At 34.1% G+C, this 20802-nt stretch overlaps 3 protein-coding genes across 3 annotated transcripts; all 3 read right to left on the bottom strand.

Moving 5' to 3' along the window:
• Positions 1-2869: 2869 nt before the first annotated feature.
• LOC116413422 (uncharacterized) lies at positions 2870-3672 on the bottom strand. Its single transcript, XM_031912614.2, has one exon. The coding sequence runs from the start codon at positions 3670-3672 to the stop codon at positions 3028-3030; it is 645 nt and encodes a 214-aa protein (XP_031768474.2). The 3' UTR covers positions 2870-3027.
• A 64-nt stretch (positions 3673-3736) lies between these two features.
• LOC128200683 (uncharacterized) lies at positions 3737-6160 on the bottom strand. Its single transcript, XM_052894899.1, has one exon. It carries the CDS (start codon positions 5251-5253, stop codon positions 4240-4242), a length of 1014 nt encoding a protein of 337 aa, XP_052750859.1. The 5' UTR covers positions 5254-6160; the 3' UTR covers positions 3737-4239.
• A 4330-nt stretch (positions 6161-10490) lies between these two features.
• On the bottom strand, positions 10491-12375 carry LOC128200684 (uncharacterized). The gene has a single exon (XM_052894900.1). The coding sequence runs from the start codon at positions 11589-11591 to the stop codon at positions 10587-10589; it is 1005 nt and encodes a 334-aa protein (XP_052750860.1). The 5' UTR covers positions 11592-12375; the 3' UTR covers positions 10491-10586.
• Positions 12376-20802: the final 8427 nt, after the last annotated feature.

Consider the following 20802-nt stretch of genomic DNA (forward strand, 5'->3'; position numbering starts at 1 on the left):
AAACAAAGAAAAGTGTTGTAAATAAGGTGATTAACTTTTAAACGTGGTAAGCTATTATAATACATACATTTGTAGTTGGTGAATAGCTGACATTAAGTTTTGTTTTTAAGATAAGATAATTAGATAATTAAATAAAGATAAGATAAGATATTTAAATAAATAATTAAGAGATTGCCCTAGCGATAAGACTGCCTTTTGTACCTTTATGTATATATAATATTAGCGGCCCACGGGTGCACATTTTTACAACATTTTATAAAGTGGTTATTGTGACACAACGATAATAGTCAGTCATATAGTATCGCAAAGTTCTTTATAGTTATTGATATTTTCTTCAATATTGCAGAACATACTTTTGTTCATCATCAATAGTTTCCGCAGCGCACGCGACGAAAGATATTTTATAGCATTTTTTTTTACACCTCGAGTTACGTTACTAAAGTTTTAGTAAGGATCCCTAATCTTTTCTTGCAATAAATATATCCTATGTTACTCAGGGTGAATGTAACTTTCTAATAGTGAATGGTAATTTTTGAGTTTATTCATTACAAACATACACACCAAAATACAAATCTTTCCTCTTTATAACATTTATGTATATGTATATATTTCAATCTGTATTTATGTTACTGTATTTTACTTGAATTATTCCATTGTCAAAATATATTTTGGTTTCTGGAACAATAAAGTGCTAAATAAAATAAAATAAACAGGCGCGTAAAGATGTTACAAAAATTTGACATTCCAAAGCCTGTTTGAAGTGTGATGGGAAGTGCTTAACCTTTTAATAAGTGTCTAAACGCATTCACATTGGTAATTAAATTATGATTTTTAATATTAAAATATCAGTGGTTTTAGTAAACAGCTGATGTTTACTTTGTGACACTTTGTTGCAACGTTACGCTAAAACCGACGGAATGAGCGCGACCAACAATGTGATAGAGAAAAATATAGTTTTTTTTATGGATGACAATGAAATGATTACCCCACCTGCGCTATCGGTATACACCGGCGGGGCACCAGTGAAGGGTAATAGGTGAGGATGAAGCAGGTCAGTTAGCCCATCGTGACGAATTCAATAAGAATTGTTGACGATGGTTTCTAGGAGGAACCACATGGTGGTCGACCTAATAGGGCATATTGCTAGCAATGGCAATGCATTGCTGACAATCCCTTTCCCCCCAGAAAAATATAGTTATGAAGACCTTTTACATGCAATGAAGAAATTTAAGTATTTTGTCATTTTTTTTTTACTACTACTTGGACATAGCAAAGGTAGACTTTGTACAAAAGTCGTTTACTTTGGCACCATTGTCCCATTCGTATTTCTTCATATATATATAAAATGTTTAATTTTATTTCTTTTACTTAAACGCACGCGCACGTACCCTCCCCCCCCCCCCCACACACACACAGAGAGAGAGAGAGAGACGCACTTTATACTTTCCTACAATACAAATGTTTTTATACCTGAATATATCTGTCAGTTATTTATTATAGTTATTATATTATACATATATATGTATACATATTCGCGAAATTCAATCCCTTAATATTTTCAAGAGCAGGTTAAAAGTATAAGTAATATATATATATTCTGAGTCGTTTTGTTTGTCAGTGTTCTATATACTTACGCATACAATGTATCTTGACGTATTATTTAATAAATAAAATGAGTGTTTACGCGTTAAAACGACTCAGAAATTATAAGACAAAATAAATATAGAAGTTATAAAAGAATCAATCACGCAAAATTGTATGAAAAAGTTGACTCGCTTTTCTCGAATCATTTGTATGGAAACTATCTAACTAGTCTGGCCATAAATACTGTTACATAAAAACTATTCTTTTTTTTTTAACTTTTTAATTATTTTGAATTTGGAACACGTTTTTTTGTTTAAAAAAAAAAAGATTATTCATGTGTTTGTATGTTTACCTTTATAATTGTTAGTGTATAAGTTAATTTTTTTGTTGTATAAATTATATTGTGTTTACAGACTTGTTTAGCCGTGTGTTTACGTTTTGATCACGCTGTGTACGCATATTTTTGGAGGGTTAGCTTTAACAAAACATTATTGTACTGTATAAATTAATGTAACATTGTTAATTCTCTGTAATGTGTACCTATTGATATAAAATAAAAATAAAAACTTCTTTCGATTTCGCGCCATTTCACATATATTTCCGTGTTCATTATAAAATTACATATGGAATGGAGTGTTAAAGAAAATAGGATTGCAGTGATCGCCTTGTACAATGCGAGTACGGAGCCGTCGGTCATATTCCAGACACTTCAAAAGCTTGGTATCAGCCGTGTATTCGTTTATCGTACTATCAACAGATGCAACAACACTTCCTCTGTCGAAGACCAGAAAAGATCGGGGCGGCCGCGTGCTGTTCGAACTACAAAGGGTGTTAATGCTATTAAAGCCAGAATTCGTCGAAACCTCATTAGGAAGCAAAAAATGTTATTACGAGAAATGAAGATTCCCGCTAGGACTCTGTCGCGTATTATAAAACAAGATCAGAAACCCGGTGCTTATCGCTAACATCAATTAATACAGGTATGCGAATAAATAAATATCATTGTTATTTACAACATATTTTTTATATTAAGTCATAACACAATTTTAACATGTACATATTTACTTTTAATTTAAATTTAACAGAAAAGAAAAAAAGATATTATACGTCATCAATTATTTAGTTTAAACTCTAGTGACTTATGACATATGGTCATGTAATATATCAGTTGTTTCCGTTTTACGCGCATACCGTCAATTAAAAAAAAAAAAACTTTTTTTTTGTACACCGCCATCTGTATGCTCCCTACTATAACATGTACTTAGTTTCGTTTAGTTGTATTGTAATATTATTTAAGTAAATGCTTGTACTGTTGTAACTTACTACCGTAAATTAGCATTTTTTTTTTTACATTTTTTTTTTGTACTTTTAACAATGTCAATAAAATATATGAATCAGTCAGTTTACAAGAAAGTCCATTATCTAAATCTAAAAACGAGACGGCTAATTCTTCCAAATCTCGATAACATTAACAAAGTGTCTTGGCCTTCTGGATTTACGTTCGACAGCCGGCCTGTACAGTGCTAAGCTAAATTTCTTGACAAGCTCTGTTATCGTTTGCGATTTACGAATAAATAAATTTCCTCCGCGCCGATTTATATTCGATTCTCTTGCTAATTCCTCCGAAACATCACTTGTGGACAAGTTTACGTTGTCTTTCCTAGATTCTTTCCTCTCAGATTTATGTTGTCCATTGCGCGTTGTGTACAGTGTTCTCCGCTGCTGTTTTTTATCAAAACATGCCAATATTTCAATGGATTCAAACATACTATCAACTTCGTCAGCCATGACATCGACTAAAGGTGACATCGACGAAAGATCATACTTTCTGTCATTGTTAAATTGTCCAGAGAATTGATTAAAATTTTTAACAAATTCATTATAGTCTTCAGTGGGTTCTTCTAGAAGATGCTCAATTGCGATGCAAGAGTTGGCTGCAGTCGGTCCAAAATTTAAAATACTGGAATCTTCTCGAGTCAATTCCTCTTCCATATCCAGATCTATGGGCTGGCCCCATTCTTCTTCAAGTCGAGACCATTGTTCACTATTAGACAGTATTTCATCTGTGTCCAGAAAAATAGATGCCATCTTGCTTTCGTTTCTTACACGCTGTTACGTGGCGAATGATAAGATTTGTTTTTTTAAAACTAGCTTTATTACTTTACACAGAAATAGTACAATTAGATGTTTACAATATGAATTCGGAAATGGAACTGTCCTCGAACTGATTTGAGGCAGTATTTATATAAGGTGAGTTTATCGGAGAGGGGTTCTCGACTAATGATAACATGATGCTCATGGTACACAATTGCGAATACAGATAAATATTACTCATCAGCTAATGGTATTGTAACAAAGGCTAATGGTGTATGATTTCATGACAGTGGTATTTTATCAGAGAGGAGCTTTTGGCAAAGGCTTCTTAGTTAGCGATTACATTGTACTTACAAATACAAATAGACATTCCAAAATATAGATAAACATTACAGATAAACATTACTTATCGTAACAAAGACTTGTTAGTCATTACTTATCAACTATCAATATATTACTTATCAACTAGCATTTTAGCAAAAGACTTATTAGTCACAACATAACAGTCATAGCACAACATATTAGTCATAACATAACAGTCATTACATAACACCTCCCCTCTTAGAATAAAGATTGAGTTTTGTTACTCGATCTTTGATGAAGGTGTGGAGTGGCGACGTCATCGCTTTCATCTTCGGATATACACGACGTCGTTCTCGGTTCCAATGATGCCATGGGAATTTCGATGTGTTGACGGCGTTGAGAGCGATCGAAGCAGTTATTAAAAATCTGGATGCAGCCATCTCTACGTTGTGTTGTGGTGAATTGAAAACGTCTCTTGTGACACTTATAACACAAACACGTTAGCATGGCTAACCCAATAGCTATGCTGGAAATTGAGAGTTTTGTGGAATATTTTTCAACAAAAGTAGCTTGATTATCTTTTAATAGTTTAGAGTGTTGATTTATTTGTTCCTTTATGGTGTTGAGAGAGTCCAACGCTATGTTATTCAATTTTATTGGAAGAAGTTCTGGTTCTCTAATATTTAAGTTTTCAGGAATGCAGATTTGTTCCAGATCTACGGTGACAATAGGGTGACTAATATTTGTCGATAGATTTTCTTCAGCTAGTAGTGTAACGAAGGCAGTGTACATTTTACAGCCATTTTCCAATGATATGATGCCGGCTCCGGAGATTTCACCGTGGTTTGTTTCATCTTTACATTCTAGGGTATACGGCGTTGTATGTTGTAAGATGTAGATCCATTTATTGTTTCTGATGGGTTGCAGTGTGTTAATATTCGCCGAAAACGTAGTAACTTGACAAATTTCTGGCACGTCTTGTCTTGTTGTCGTAAGTATGGCAGTTTCACAGGTAGGCCTGGTGTTCACGTTATATACTGGGAGATCGTTGCAGACTTTTGTTTCCGTAACAAAGTTCTTACATTTTCCCAAGTCGTTCATTGTGACGTATTGCTGTCTGTTACTGTTCATGGCAAGAAATGTTTGCTCTGGGAGGATCGTGGAATATAAGGTTGATGAGGGATGCAGAATAGGAATAGAGTATATGTGATATAAGGTAAACCTATCGTTTCTAACTAAAGGGAATTCTAAAATATATATAATTTTATTCATATAGATATAAGATGTAATCGAAGCAGATTCGAGGATTTGATGTATGTTTGATAGCTTTATAGGAGCTACTAGATTTTTATTCACTCTAGCGGGACTTGAGGATAATAATTCTTTATATAGACGGTTAATTGATATAATCGAAGGGTGAATGGCTCCTGATTTAATGAACAAAATGCTTATTATTATGTCGTCAATGTCTTTTTCTAATGATGTTACTGACTCTAGTATTTGTATCGCTAGCGTGGATATTTCTTCAGAAATGGTAAGGTTGAAAATTAATTTGTTCGTGGTATTAAAATAAGAATTAACTTTAGCAATGTTTTCGTTGATTAAATGTTCGTCGTAAGAGATTTTCAGTAAGGTTTCGTTAAAATTTTTAATTGTCGAAGAGATTATCTGTAGTTGTTGTCTTAGGATTGCGTCAGTCGAAATCTGTTGTCTTTCTAACTGTTCGATACATTCATTGTAGTGTTTCGCATCTTTGGCGTCAGGTGTTCCGATAAGCCATTTTAATATTGAGCTTACACCGTCTATAAGTTCACGTTTACTACGTTTGTTATTTAAGCTACCTGCGGTATAGTAGTTTAATTCGCTTAATCTGGAGTCTATTTTGTTTAGACTGGCTTTGATGAAAGAACTTGTCGTAATTACGCTCGGTAGTGTCGTGTGTCTAGCGACGAGATTTTGATAATTTTGTGTGAGTCTTTTTATAGAATCATGAGTTAAAAATAGTGGTTCTAAGTCTCTATACACTAATAATTTCCACGAATTTTCAGAGATTAGAATTTCTCCGTTTTCTTCAAAATAGAGACCTGATTTTGAAGGTATGGGTAGTATTCGGGTATCCCCTTCAACAAAAGTTGAGGAGTACCTGTAAAGATATATATATATTTTTAAGGTTATTATTTGTATAGTTTTCCTTTAATAAATTTATATATTTTATATAAGATAACGTAAAAGATTAATTTAATGATAGAACATATTACGAAACTAATATATGGATTATTCATTAAACGTTCTAATTTTTTCTTTAGACTATCCTCGTCATATACTACGGGAGAGGTTGTAGGGTGTGCCATGGTTTGCACCCTGAAATAAAATGAATAACTTATATATATATATATGTATACTCTGACTTACTTTAGTACCTTAATCTAAAATTAAAAGTTATAGTTTTTCGGTAGTTGGTTCACACAATGGCCTTAGGCGATTAGCATGCACCATTTGATTTTTGCCTGACTTTTGTATGACGTAATTCTCATTGAATCCGAGTCGGGTTACGACGTAAGGACCATCCCATTTATTTTCCAAATTGTTTGGATTCGGTACTTTCAACATAACCTTGTCGCCTATACTGAACTTGGCTATATTCCTTATATTACCATCATAACGTTCTTTAGCTTTTTCTTTCATATTTTGTACGTTGCGACGGGCAATATCTCGTGACACCTTAAGTCGTTCGTTAAGATCGCGCAAATAATCATGCGTTGTGTAATCGTTGTTTTCTTTAAACGAATATAATGATCGAGGTTTGTAACCGAATAGTAGTTCGTGAGGTGTGAGACCGGTTGATTGATTAATTGATGTATTATGGCACATAACAGCAAAGGGTATTATTTGATCCCAATTTGATTGATTTCGCTTATGGTACATTCTTATATGGTCACGCAGAGTAGCGTGGAAACGTTCGAGAGCACCGTTCGTCTGCGGATGGTAAGCAGTGCTGACAGTATGATTGGATCCGAGTAATTTCATAAGTTGTTTAACGACGTTGTTAACAAACTCAGTGCCTTGGTCTGAATGGAATCTTTTGGGTATGCCGTAGTGTTGACAGAAGGTCAATAAGGCTTTAGCTATCGTTGTTGCTTGTTTGTCTATTATAGGATAGGCTTGAACGAATCTAGTCAGATCATCTTGTAGCGTGAGTATGTATTTATTTGAATCATTGGTTACTTCTGAGTATGACACTAAATCGATTGTTACGCGTTCAAATGGTTCGTTGAAAGAAGAAGTGATAACCATAGGGGCTTTGTAGGTTTTTCTTTGGATTTTACTTCGTTGGCAAACTTGACAATTTTCTATATAATTCTTAATAGTATCGGACATTCCTTTCCAGAAATATTCGGTTCTAATTTTACGCGTAGTTTCTACTATGCCTCTGTGACCTGCTAAGGGGTCATCATGGAAAGTTTTCAGGATCTCGGGAATTTCCTCTGATGTGGGATTTTTAACCTTATTTTCACATATAGTAATCTTACACTCGTATACATCAGCAAGATAAGCTGTGATGTGGAGTTGTTCGTTGCCCTTGAGTTTACAAGTAGGGTCATTTTTTAAGTCAGGAATGTGAAGTGATTTTAAACTGTAATTTTGTAAGCAGTTAAGGAGAATTTTGAAATAACTTTCGGAGTCCCATGAGTCAAAGTGTGTAGGTCTTAAACAACCAAATATGATGTTCTGGTTCTTGTCTGAGACTAGGAGATCGACGTCATAGAGTTCTTTGACTTTATTTAAATATGGATCTACTTGAGAACACATAGAGATAGCTTCGTTAAAAAGGTCGTTTTTATCGGATAGTTCGCATGAAGAGGGTATAAATATGTTTTTGTGACGGTCGTCTAAGAGGCGATCTGAGGAAATATGAAGGTTTGGAGTGTCGAAACTATATGAGGAATTTTGCATGAAGTATTCGTAATTCATTTGTAAATAATCTTCAGGAATGTTTTCGCATGTGTTAGGAGGTTCGTTTTCAGTATTATCGATAACATTGGTGTTATGAATAGGAGGTCGTGAGAGTGCGTCCGCGTTAGTATTGTTTTTACCCGCTTTATAGATAACTTCGTACTCGTATTCTTCAAGTTTAAGGCGCCAGCGAACTAAACGACTGCCCGGGTCTTTAATAGAAAAAAGCCATGTTAGGGGCTTATGGTCAGTCACGATTTTAAACTTTCGACCAAATAGATAAGGTCTAAAATGTTTAACAGCCCAAACAATTGCCAGTAACTCGCGTTCAATTGTCGAATAGTTACTTTCGGCCTTATTAAGAGTGCGCGAGGCGTATGCGATAGGTAAGTCTTTACCTATTTCGCCTTGAGATAAGACGGCACCTATTGCGTTAATCGAAGCATCTGTGGTTAGAATAAATTCCTTAGCGAAATCGGGATATTGTAATATAGGAGGATTGGTAAGGAGACGTTTACATTCGTCAAATGAATTTTGTTGGGTCGTACCCCATACGAAAGGCACGTCCTTTTTTAACAGGCTCGTAAGAGGCTTTGTTAGTTTACTGAAGTTAGATATGAATCGACGGTAGTATCCTGTGAGGCCTAGGAACGCTTTAATATCTTTACAAGACTTAGGAATAGGAAAATCTCGAACAACACGTACTTTATCTGGATTCGGTTTGACGCCTTCATTGGATATTATGTGACCTAGATAGGCTACTTCGCGTCTAAGAAATTCGCATTTGTCAGGTTGTACTTTAAGATGATATTTGCGGAGACGAGAGAATACTTCTTGAAGTTTTTGTTCGTGTTCTTGGAGGCTAGAGGCAAAGATAACGATATCGTCGAGATAGACAAAACATCTTTCTCCTTGTAATCCACATAATACAGAGTCCATTACTCGTTGAAACGTAGCTGGGGCGTTTTTTAACCCGAAAGGCATTCGTTTGTATTCGTAATGGCCGTAAGGGGTACTGAAAGCTGTTTTAGAGATGTCATTGGGGTCGACTTCCAGTTGGTGGAATCCTGATGCGAGGTCTAACGTAGTGAAGTATTGGGAGTGTCCTAATTTATCTAGTATGTCCGTAATGTTAGGAAGGGGATAACTATCACCCACTGTGACTTCGTTTAATTTACGATAATCTATGACTAAACGCCATTTTTGTTTCCCGGAAGCATCTAGTTTCTTAGGTACTACCCAAATAGGGCTACTCCAAGGGGAATTGCTAGGTCTAATGATATCCTGGTCTAGCATGTTCTTTACTTGGGTCTTTATTTCATTTTCGTGAACTTGAGGTAAGCGATATGTTTTGGCATGAATGGGTACGTTAGTGGTAGTAGGGATTTGATGCTTTGTATGGTTACTGAATGACAATGAGTCACCTTCTAGGAAAAATATGTCACTGTATTCAGAAATAATTTTATCTAATGATGTTGACTCTTCTTTATTTAAATGGTCTCGTCTGATAAGGGACAATACTTTCTTTTGTCTGTCGGTCTGCGATATCGAGTTAAAATTATGAAGTGGTTGACTATTGTTATTTTTTGTTAATTCGTCAATGTTAATAGGCTGGACTTCGATATTTGGTGTTTTAATGACTTTATCGGAATTATTAGTGTTTATACAAGTAATTGAAAATGTATTGTTTCGAACGTTGACTATAGCGTGAGGAATAATAACGCCATTGCTTATAGTTTGTTTTTCGACTATTGCTGTCCCAGAGTTGATACTATTTGTGTTACACGTAATTACGGTTTCTGTTCGACTACTAATTATTCGTTTATCAGTGATAGTATTATTTTCAGGATATTCGCCCATATAATGAAGTTTATACGATTTACTGCCTATTCTCATCGTTTTGGATTGAATAAAAATGTTACAATTAAATTTAGTCATGAAGTCGTTTCCCAGAATACCGTCTGCTTTTATATTAAGGTTGGCGACGTGGAATTTGAATTCAGGTAAATCATCTAGGGATATGTTGGCAGTTCCTGATGTGATTGTCGAAGTTTGGGTGCTAGAGATACCTACAATTGACACGATGTTGGATTTATCCAAAGCAATTGAACCTATTTTATCGTCTCTGATAACTGAGATTCCTGCTCCCGTGTCTATTAAGAGAGTGACGGGTGTTTCTTTAATGAAAAAAGTACAGTGTAGTAGATTTTCAGGTGGCACGTCATTTAATGCAGATATAGCGAACGATTTGATATGAGTTTTTCTTTTCAAGGATTTAGATTTGTCTTTCGACCTAGATTTTGATTTGCGACTGGATTTAGTGAATATTGTAGAGTTAGAATTATCGATACTAGTGGATTTAGGATTTTGTGTAAAGCCTAGGGTTTGGGGCTGGTTACCCTGTCCGTTAGTTTCGGCTATAATGATTTCGTGAGTTTGAGTAGATATGGAAGATTTAGAATTCGAATTTTGATGAATATGATGAAAGTTAGGAAGTTTACTCGTTTGCGTACTAGCGTCACAAAATCGTTTTTGATAACAGGACATGTTCCGTACCTGATTATTTTTAACTATGGAGCTAGTACTAGCCGGTCCCCGATGGACTGAATGCGGCGTATAAGCGTTAAACTTCCTCGAAATTTGATTATTTTCTAAGAATCTATTTGTAGGTCCTCCAGGTTTAATTCCTGGGTCGATGTCTGTGTTTGATGAGGTGAGCAAGACGTTAAAGCGGTTTCCACCGAACTGCTCGCTTCGCTGGCCGCTAAATGGTTTAAATTATTTATTTTGGCGGCAGGTAATGCACGGAAATTTTGTTGGGGCGATATATTCTGTTCTTGTAACGAGTTTCTGATATTATTATTATATGCTCGTTTCCTACAATCGGCGATGAGGTGGCCTGGTTTCTTACAGTAATTGCAAATAACGTTTTGATATGATGGCGTTTTTGATGTATTCTGTTGGTATATATTAGGAGGTCGCGTCATCGATCGATTGTCAATCGTAAATTTTACGTGCGGTCTAGGACTATTAACAGTCCTACTAGCGGCTGATACTCTAAATAGTGCCTGCCTAGCATTATTCATTGCTCGAATTTTGTCTTCCTGTAGCGCGAAACGACCTGCGTCGGAGAGATTACTAAAGTTTTTAGTTCTCAGCATTGCTCCTACGTCTGAATTAATTCCGTTGATAAATACCGATAAGGCGGTTTCTTCTGTGGTCGCTAACCGACCTGCGAGCGTCTCATCTAAAATTTCCGCTGTTAGTTTTTCTACGATTTTACTCCTACAGAGGTCTACCCGGTGAAAATATTCAGTCATTGTTTCGTTTGGTTTTTGGAACATAGACTGTAGTTCTAGGCTTAGATGGCTAATCGTTTTTACATGCGAGAATTTTTCGATAAGGAACGATCTGAGCTCAATCCATGTTTTGTATTGTTTACAATGGACATCGGAGGCACCTGAGCCAGTGATGTTATTTAAAACGTATACTAAGAGGATTGATTCTTGTTCTAAAGAGGCTAAAGCAAAGGCAGAATTGCAAGATCGAACAAATCTATATAGTTGGTTATTTTCTTTGGTGTCAAACGTCGGAATTAATTTTAATAATGTAGAGATATCTAGAGCCATTCTTTCGTTTTTTATTTCTAGTGGCATTAGAAAGGTATATAGGAAAGAAAAGAAAAATAAATATATATATAAAAAGAATTAGGATAGATGCGATTTAAAGGATTTAGAGAGCGAACAAATTCAAACCACTCACCATAACAATACAAGTATTTGGAGCTGCATGTTCGGCGAAGTGTTTCAAAAGCCTGTAGCTACCGCGCGTTGCTCTGCTGGGCGATGCTGTCCCGATGATCAACTGCACGTTGCACTTCGTCTTATGCGAGATCCTACCGACTGCGCCAAATTTGTTACGTGGCGAATGATAAGATTTGTTTTTTTAAAACTAGCTTTATTACTTTACACAGAAATAGTACAATTAGATGTTTACAATATGAATTCGGAAATGGAACTGTCCTCGAACTGATTTGAGGCAGTATTTATATAAGGTGAGTTTATCGGAGAGGGGTTCTCGACTAATGATAACATGATGCTCATGGTACACAATTGCGAATACAGATAAATATTACTCATCAGCTAATGGTATTGTAACAAAGGCTAATGGTGTATGATTTCATGACAGTGGTATTTTATCAGAGAGGAGCTTTTGGCAAAGGCTTCTTAGTTAGCGATTACATTGTACTTACAAATACAAATAGACATTCCAAAATATAGATAAACATTACAGATAAACATTACTTATCGTAACAAAGACTTGTTAGTCATTACTTATCAACTATCAATATATTACTTATCAACTAGCATTTTAGCAAAAGACTTATTAGTCACAACATAACAGTCATAGCACAACATATTAGTCATAACATAACAGTCATTACATAACAACGCAAACGATGTGTACTTCGTGACGGTAGCAGCGCAACTGAGTGTTTTATCGCTTTTATACAATAATGTTAACTACCCACATTGTTTTACAGAGTTGCGAGTGATTTATAATACTCAGCGTTTCTTATCAGAATAAAATGTGTCCTCACACATACGAGTATCCTAAATGGGATGTTTATAATATTAAAACTTATCAACAAATAATACAATTAATAAAATAGATAGATAGATAAATAAACACTTTATTTGATAATTAACCATAATCTTTATTTTATTGTAAAATACATATGTTTTTTAATTATAAAATTAATAATTATAAATATTTTAGTTATTTTTACAATTAATTGATATGTTATGATAAAATATTAAAATTTTCTTTTTAATATTTTTAACTATGTGAAATGAAATGAAATATTTATTTGCTTTAAACAAACATTTGACATTATAAGGGCCATGTGACAGAACATTTTGGCATCGGTTTAATTACCTTACAATTGTAGGCATGCAAATCTAATTTCTTGTTTAAATAAGGATACAAATTTAACTTGGTGATTATTAAGATTATAGAATAATTAGCATAGTAGAAGGAAAAATAGAGGGCAAAAGAGAAAGAGGAAGACCGAGGAATAACTACATGGGACAGATAAAGGAAACACTAGGTGTCATGTCGTATAGGGAGATTAAGGATATGGCCTGGGATAGAGCTGGCTGGAAGAAGATGCATGAATTAGTTGCACCGACAAGAGAAAACTCTTAAATGAAAAGAAGAGAATAATAAAAAAAATAATTCTCGAAAAATTATCAAGTCAAATCAATAAATGTGTGTAGGTACATATTCAATATCGTCCAATAAAATTAACAATTACATTATTATTAATAATAATTACATTCCCTACGTTACACCAATAAGAAATTTATGTCAAGTAGGGGTCTCACTATTTTCCGGGGAAGACCTCTCATCGAGGTTTTTGCAGATGCCAGTAATTTTAAATGAACTGTATCTGATGGAGAAAGAATCGTCTTTTTTGAAATCTCATTTGACAATAAAATTTAATGAAGTATTATTACCCATATATTTATTGCGTACATTGTATTCTACAAAATTTTGACAGTGATAAGAAAAACAGTGCATACTGTAACTCAGTGAAATACAAAGAAAAGAAATTATAAGTTTTTAAAATTTATTAAATGTATCAAATTTATAATAAATTACATAACTATCACTGATAAATTACGAGTAACATCTATATATACATTATAATCATTTAATAGTACAACAAATAATTAAGCTAAAATTAATACATTAAGTCTAAATACTACTATACATTATACAATCTATTTATCCGAAAGCTTCGTCCTTTAACATATCGATCGGCCCCGTTGTTCTTCTTTATTCATCTTCATCAGAAATTATTGTATCATCAAATGATGCAAGTATACTGCATTCGACAATTTCAGCGATGGCATTTTGCTTTGTGGTCGGTTTCGTGTTCGTTTTCATTTTACTAATCGTGCTTGTATTAAAACTGAGTATATCTGCAGTCGTGAAGATTTCATCAATCTCTTCGCATATATTTTCAACTATTCCAGCAGACAGCACTTCTCCGGCGACGTAATAAAACGGCTTAACCGGTAGATCGCTTGGAATTAATTGTTCCCAATCTTCCAGAAATTCTTTAGAATCTACCCTTGGTACATTCTGTGGCGTCCTTTTTCCCGAGTTTTCTCGTTTGGGTCTTTGAAAATGTACGACGAGTTGAATGTCGTCTCTTTCAAGTCCGTATTATCGCAGTTAAGACGTTTCCTCGTTGAAGGTGTTATGTCCTCATCTGTATCGAGATCCATTGGTTCTCCCCATTCTTCCTTGAGACACCTCCATTGATTGTTCATAGGAAGCATCTTCTCTGCGACTTCGAAAATGTTCGACGAACTGAATATTGCCTTTTTTAAGTTTAAGGTATGGAAGTTAACATGCTTTATCATCGAAGGTGTTAACTCTTCATTTGTTTCAAAATCCACTGGTCCTCCCCATTCTTCGTCAACGCGCATCCATTGATCGTTCAATGCATGTGTCTCTTTTGCGTCTTTGAAAAAGTTCGACGAGTGGAATATTGTTTCCTTCAAGTTCGAAGTATCGTAGTTAACACGCTTCATCGTCGAAGGTGTTAAATGTTCGTCTGTATCGAGATCCATTGGTTCTCCCCATTCTTCGTCGAGATGCATCCGTTGATCCTCTGTGTCGATAAAGGACTCCATTTTTATTTGCGCTCTTCCAATAAGGTGTTAATGTCGTTACAGTATGTGTATGACTAATGTGGAAGGGATTTGGGTTGCCGTTTATATAGACATTATGTGCAGGTAGTCAGTTACGTGTCGTGGCGTGGCGTCTTTATTATTGTTATTGTTTTCGTTCTATGAATGTTTACTGATACAAATTGATGCTTAGATAGTGTTGTTTCAGGAAAGGTGATAATTTTAAAATATCTATATAAATAAAAATGAATCGGCAAAATGCATGTACGCACATAACTTTAGAACCGCTGCACCAAATTGGAATTATCCACTTTGGTGCTATTATCTTTATTTATTTTTTTGTATTCGCTATTGTCAGAACAAGGTTTGTGTAAAAAAAAATATAGAAAACCAACAGATTTTTTAAATCTCACAATACGAAAAGTGAGTGAATGAAATAGAAGACTGTGAGAGGTGTTGAATATATTGACAGACTGATAGTTATCATTAATTAATTATTGCCTCATGGCAATACGTCATATTTATATTGTCATTTTGGATTAATCTACACTATTATTATGAAGAGGAAGAATTTGTATGTATGTGATGAATAAATTCTAAAAGTACTGGATCGATTTCAATAATTCTTTCACTACTACATTACTACCTTTACCCTGACCAATATAGGCTATAGAATTTTTTTTAAATAATTAAGGATTCGTACGAAAACGTCGAAAATGTAACTTAAGATGTGAAAAAGATACCAAAAATTTCTTATGCCGCGTTCGCTGCTGAAACTATTAACAATAGAGCAAAGTGATATACAAATTTCATAGAGAACATTAATATCTACAAAAAAAGACCGCAATATTATATGTCTAACTGTAACAGTAACATCACAATAATTACTTTTTCATGTTAAAACATGTAATAGTAACGCCGGACAAACTAGACTACATTATTCGTACCTTGGTATTAATCCTTAACCAAATAAATCATTTCGTATTCAAGACTGTTTCAATGCCTGTAGATTACTCATTGAATGAATGAAATCGGACATTCCATTTCAAAGATATTACGGATTTTGTTCTGTGTTTCAATCCCCTGCTTGCGACACCGGCGGCCACGGCGCGTGGCAGCGGGCGGCGCGGCGCACATCTATGAGATAGGTACGCGCGCGGCTCGATCGCGCGGTCGGTCTACGCAGCGGACCCTACCGACATTGAATGTTTTGACTTTTTCATAGAACATTTTTTTTTCGTTCCAGTTAAAAAGTTCTTTTCAGGCCCACCTAACTTACACGAAATGTTCCTGTCTTATTTTAATTTTATTTATATTACACCCATATGTGTGTACTAGAAAATTAAAACAGCGCACTATGCGCGCCTCAAATCTGTTTCGATTATATCGATACATTGATATGTTGACGTATTATCAAGTGACCAATAATAAAATTAAACGGGTAAATATTCAACCAATAATAAATCGCGGGCCTTTTTTGCGAGTATAGAACAATATAAATAAATTTAAAAAAATAGACTTTCCGATTGAAAATAGGTTTATGGATAAAAAGTAATAAAAAATTAAACACGTACTTAAAGTCATTTTTTTGATAAAAAAGCTACTTAAGAAAAACTACTTTAAAAACTGATTAAATATACATTTATTTTATGTTTATTCCAAAATGTTGAAAAAATAAATAACTGTTATAATTCTACTATTGACACTGAAAGACGTAAATATTTATATTATTTTATTATAGTATTATAATTTATAACGTCTGAAATGGTGACTAGTATTATATATGCAAAATTACTATTTAAAATCCACCCCCCCCCCCTCTCCCACCGTCTCCTTAACACTTAATCTCACTTTCTAACCTAAACTAAACCAACTCTGTTCACTTTTTCCTTTCTATTAGCTCTAGAACATCTATTTTTTTTTACTCATGCTCTCGTCACTCCCTGGCTTCGATAAATACCTCTCCCGTCGCAATCGGAGCACTTCCGCAAAACCCTTTCATAGATTTATTATCTTTTTTAGAATCATGTTTGATAATAAAATTTAATGAAGTATTATTACCCATATATTTATTGTGTACATTGTATTCTACAAAATTTAGACAGTGATAAGAAAAACAGTGCATACTGTAACTCAGTGAAATACAAAGAAAAGAAATTATAAGTTTTTAAAATTTATTAAATGTATGAAATTTATAATAAATTACATAACTATCACTGATAAATTAACAACTATATATACATTATAATGATTTAATAGTACAACAATTAATTAAGCTAAAATTAATACTTTAAGTCTAAATACTACTATATATTATACAATCTATTTATCCAAAAGCTTCGTCCGTTAACATATCGATCGGCCCCGTTGTTCTTCTTTATTCATCTTCATCAGAAATTATTGTATCATCAAATGATGCAAGTATACTGCATTCGACAATTTCAGCGATGGCATTTTGCTTTGTGGTCGGTTTCGTGTTCGTTTTCATTTTACTAATCGTGCTTGTATTAAAACTGAGTATATCTGCAGTCTTGAAGATTTCCTCAGTCTCTTCGCATATATTTTCAACTGTTGCAGTATACAGCACTTCTCCGGCGACGTACTAAAACGGCTTAACCGGTAGATCGCTTGGAAAGAATTGTTCCTAATCTTCCAAAAATTCTTTATAATCTACCCTTGGTACATTCTGTGGCGTCCTTTTTCCCGAGTTTTCTCGTTTGGGTCTTTGAAAATGTACGACGAGTTGAATGTCGTCTCTTTCAAGTCCGTATTATCACAGTTAACACGTTTCCTCGTTGAAGGTGTTATGTCCTCATCTGTATCGAGATCCATTGGTTCTCCCCATTCTTCCTTGAGACACCTCCATTGATTGTTCATAGGAAGCATCTTCTCTGCGTCTTCGAAAATGTTCGACGAACTGAATATTGCCTTTTTTAAGTTTAAGGTATGGAAGTTAACATGCTTCATCATCGAAGGTGTTAACTCTTCATCAGTTTCAAAATCCACTGGTCCTCCCCATTCTTCATCAACGCGCATCCATTGATCGTTCAATGCATGTGTCTCTTTTGCGTCTTTGAAAAAGTTCGACGAGTGGAATATTGAATATTGTTTCCTTCAAGTTCGAAGTATCGTAGTTAACACGCTTCATCGTCGAAGGTGTTAAATGTTCGTCTGTATCGAGATCCATTGGTTCTCCCCATTCTTCGTCGAGGTGCATCCGTTGATCCTCTGTGTCGATAAAGGACTCCATTTTTATTTGCGCTCTTCCAATAAGGTGTTAATGTCGTTACAGTATGTGTATGACTAATGTGGAAGGGATTTGGGTTGCCGTTTATATAGACATTATGTGCAGGTAGTCAGTTACGTGTCGTAGCATGGCGTCTTTATTATTGTTATTGTTTTCGTTCTATGAATGTTTACCGTTACAAATTGATGCTTAGATAGTGTTGTTTCAGGAAAGGTGATAATTTTAAAATATCTATATAAATAAAAATGAATCGGCAAAATGCATGTACGCACATAACTTTAGAACCACTGCACCAAATTGGAATTATCCACTTTGGTGCTATTATCTTTATTTATTTTTTTGTATTCGCTATTGTCAGAACAAGGTTTGTGTAAAAAAAAATATAGAAAGCCAACAGATTTTTTTAAATCTCACAATACGAAAAGTGAGTGAATGAAATAGAAGACTGTGAGAGGTGTTGAATATATTGACAGACTGATAGTTATCATTAATTAATTATTGCCTCATGGCAATACGTCATATTTATATTGTCATTTTGGATTAATCTACACTATTATTATGAAGAGGAAGAATTTGTATGTATGTGATGAATAAATTCTAAAAGTACTGGATCGATTTCAATAATTCTTTCACTACTACATTACTACCTTTACCCTGACCAATATAGGCTATAGATTTTTTTTTTAAATAATTACGGATTCGTACGAAAACGTCGAAAATGTAACTTAAGATGTGAAAAAGATACCAAAAATTTCTTATGCCGCGTTCGCTGCTGAAACTATTAACAATAGAGCAAAGTGATATACAAATTTTATAGAGAACATTAACATCTACAAAAAAAGACCGCAATATTATATGTCTAACTGTTACAGTAACATCACAATAACTACTTTTTCATGTTAAAACATGTAATAGTAACGCCGGTACAAACTAGACTACATTATTCGTACCTTGATATTAATCCTTAACTAAATAAATTATTTCGTATTCAAGACTGTTTCAATGTCTGTAGATTATACTTTGAATTAATGAAATCGGACATTCCATTTTAAAAATATGACGAATTTTGTTCTGTGTTTCAATCCCCTGCTTGCGACACCGGCGGCCACGGCGCGGCGCACATCTATGAGATAGGTACCCGCGCGGCTCGATCGCGCAGTTGGCTTTCTACGCAGCGGACCCTACCGACATTGAATGTTTTGACTTTTTCATAGAACATTTTTTTTTTGTTCCAGTTAAAAAGTTATTTTCAGGCCCACCTAACTTACACAATGTTCCTGTCTTATTTTAATTTTATTTACATTACACCCATATGTGTATATATGCTTGAGGCATTCGAAATGTGGACATGGAGGAGAATAGAAAGGATAAGCTGGACAGAAAAACTAACGAACGAGGAAGTCCTAAAAAAAGTAAACGAGAAGAGAACATTGATTAAAATAATAAAGAATAGAAGAGACAAAATGCTGGGCCACCGTATACGACATGACGATTTTTTTAAGAGCATAATAGAAGGAAAGATAGAGAGCAAAAGAGGAAGAGGAAGACCGAGGAATAACTACATGGGACAGATAAAGGAAACACTAGGCGTCATGTCGTATAGGGAGATAAAGGATATGGCCTGGGATACAGCTGGCTGGAGGAAGATGCATGAATTAGTTGCACCGACAAGAGGAAACTCTTAAATGAAAATGAAAACACCCATATGTGTGTACTAGAAAATTAAAACAGCGCGATAATCGTGGCTCAAATCTGTTTCGATTATATCGATACATTGGTATGTTGACGTATTATCAAGTGACTAATAATAAAATTAAACGGGTAAATATTCAACCAATAATAAATCGCGGGCCTTTTTTGCGAGTATAGAACAATATAAATAAATTAAAAAAAATAAACTTTCCGATTGAAAATAGGTTTATAGATAAAAAGTAATAAAAAATTTAATACGTACTTAAAGTAATTTGTTGGATAAAAAAGCTACTTAAGAAACACTACTTTAAAAACTGATTAAATATACATTTATTTTATGTTTATTCCAAAATGTTGAAAAAATAAATAACTGTTATAATTCTACTATTGACACTGAAAGACGTAAATATTTATATTATTTTATTATAGTATTATAATTTATAACGTCTAAAATGGTGACTAGTATCATATATGCAAAATTACTATTTATAATCCACCCCTCCCCCCTCTCCCACCGTCTCCTTAACACTTAATCTCACTTTCTAACCTAAACTAAACCAACTCTGTTCACTTTTTCCTTTCTATTAGCTCTAGAACATCTATTTTTTTTTACTCATGCTCTCGTCACTCCCTGGCTTCGATAAATATCTCTCCAGTCGCAATCAGAACACTTCCGCAAAACCTTTTTATAGATTCCATTATCTTTTTTAGAATCATGTTTGCCAATAAAATTTATAGAAGTATTATTGCCTATATATTTATTGTGTACATTGTATTCTACAAAATTTAGACAGTGATAAGAAAAACAGTGCATACTAAGTATTGTAACTCCAGTAAAATGCAAAGAAAAGAAGTTTTAAGTTTTTAAAATTTATTAAATGTATCAAATTTATAATAAATTACATAACTATCACTGATAAATTACGAGTAACATCTATATATACATTATAATCATTTAATAGTACAACAATTAATTAAGCTAAAATTAATACATTAAGTCTAAATACTACTATACATTATACAATCTATTTATCCGAAAGTTTCGTCCGTTAACATATCGATCGGCCCCGTTGTTCTTCTTTATTCATCTTCATCAGAAATTATTGTATCATCAAATGATGCAAGTATACTGCATTCGACAATTTCAGCGATGGCATTTTGCTTTGTGGTCGGTTTCGTGTTCGTTTTCATTTTACTAATCGTGCTTGTATTAAAACTGAGTAT

This window comes from Galleria mellonella, unplaced genomic scaffold (assembly GCF_026898425.1).
Source record: "Galleria mellonella isolate WM207_F2 unplaced genomic scaffold, CSIRO_AGI_GalMel_v1 utg246, whole genome shotgun sequence".
In the NCBI taxonomy this organism is placed as follows: domain Eukaryota; kingdom Metazoa; phylum Arthropoda; class Insecta; order Lepidoptera; family Pyralidae; genus Galleria; species Galleria mellonella.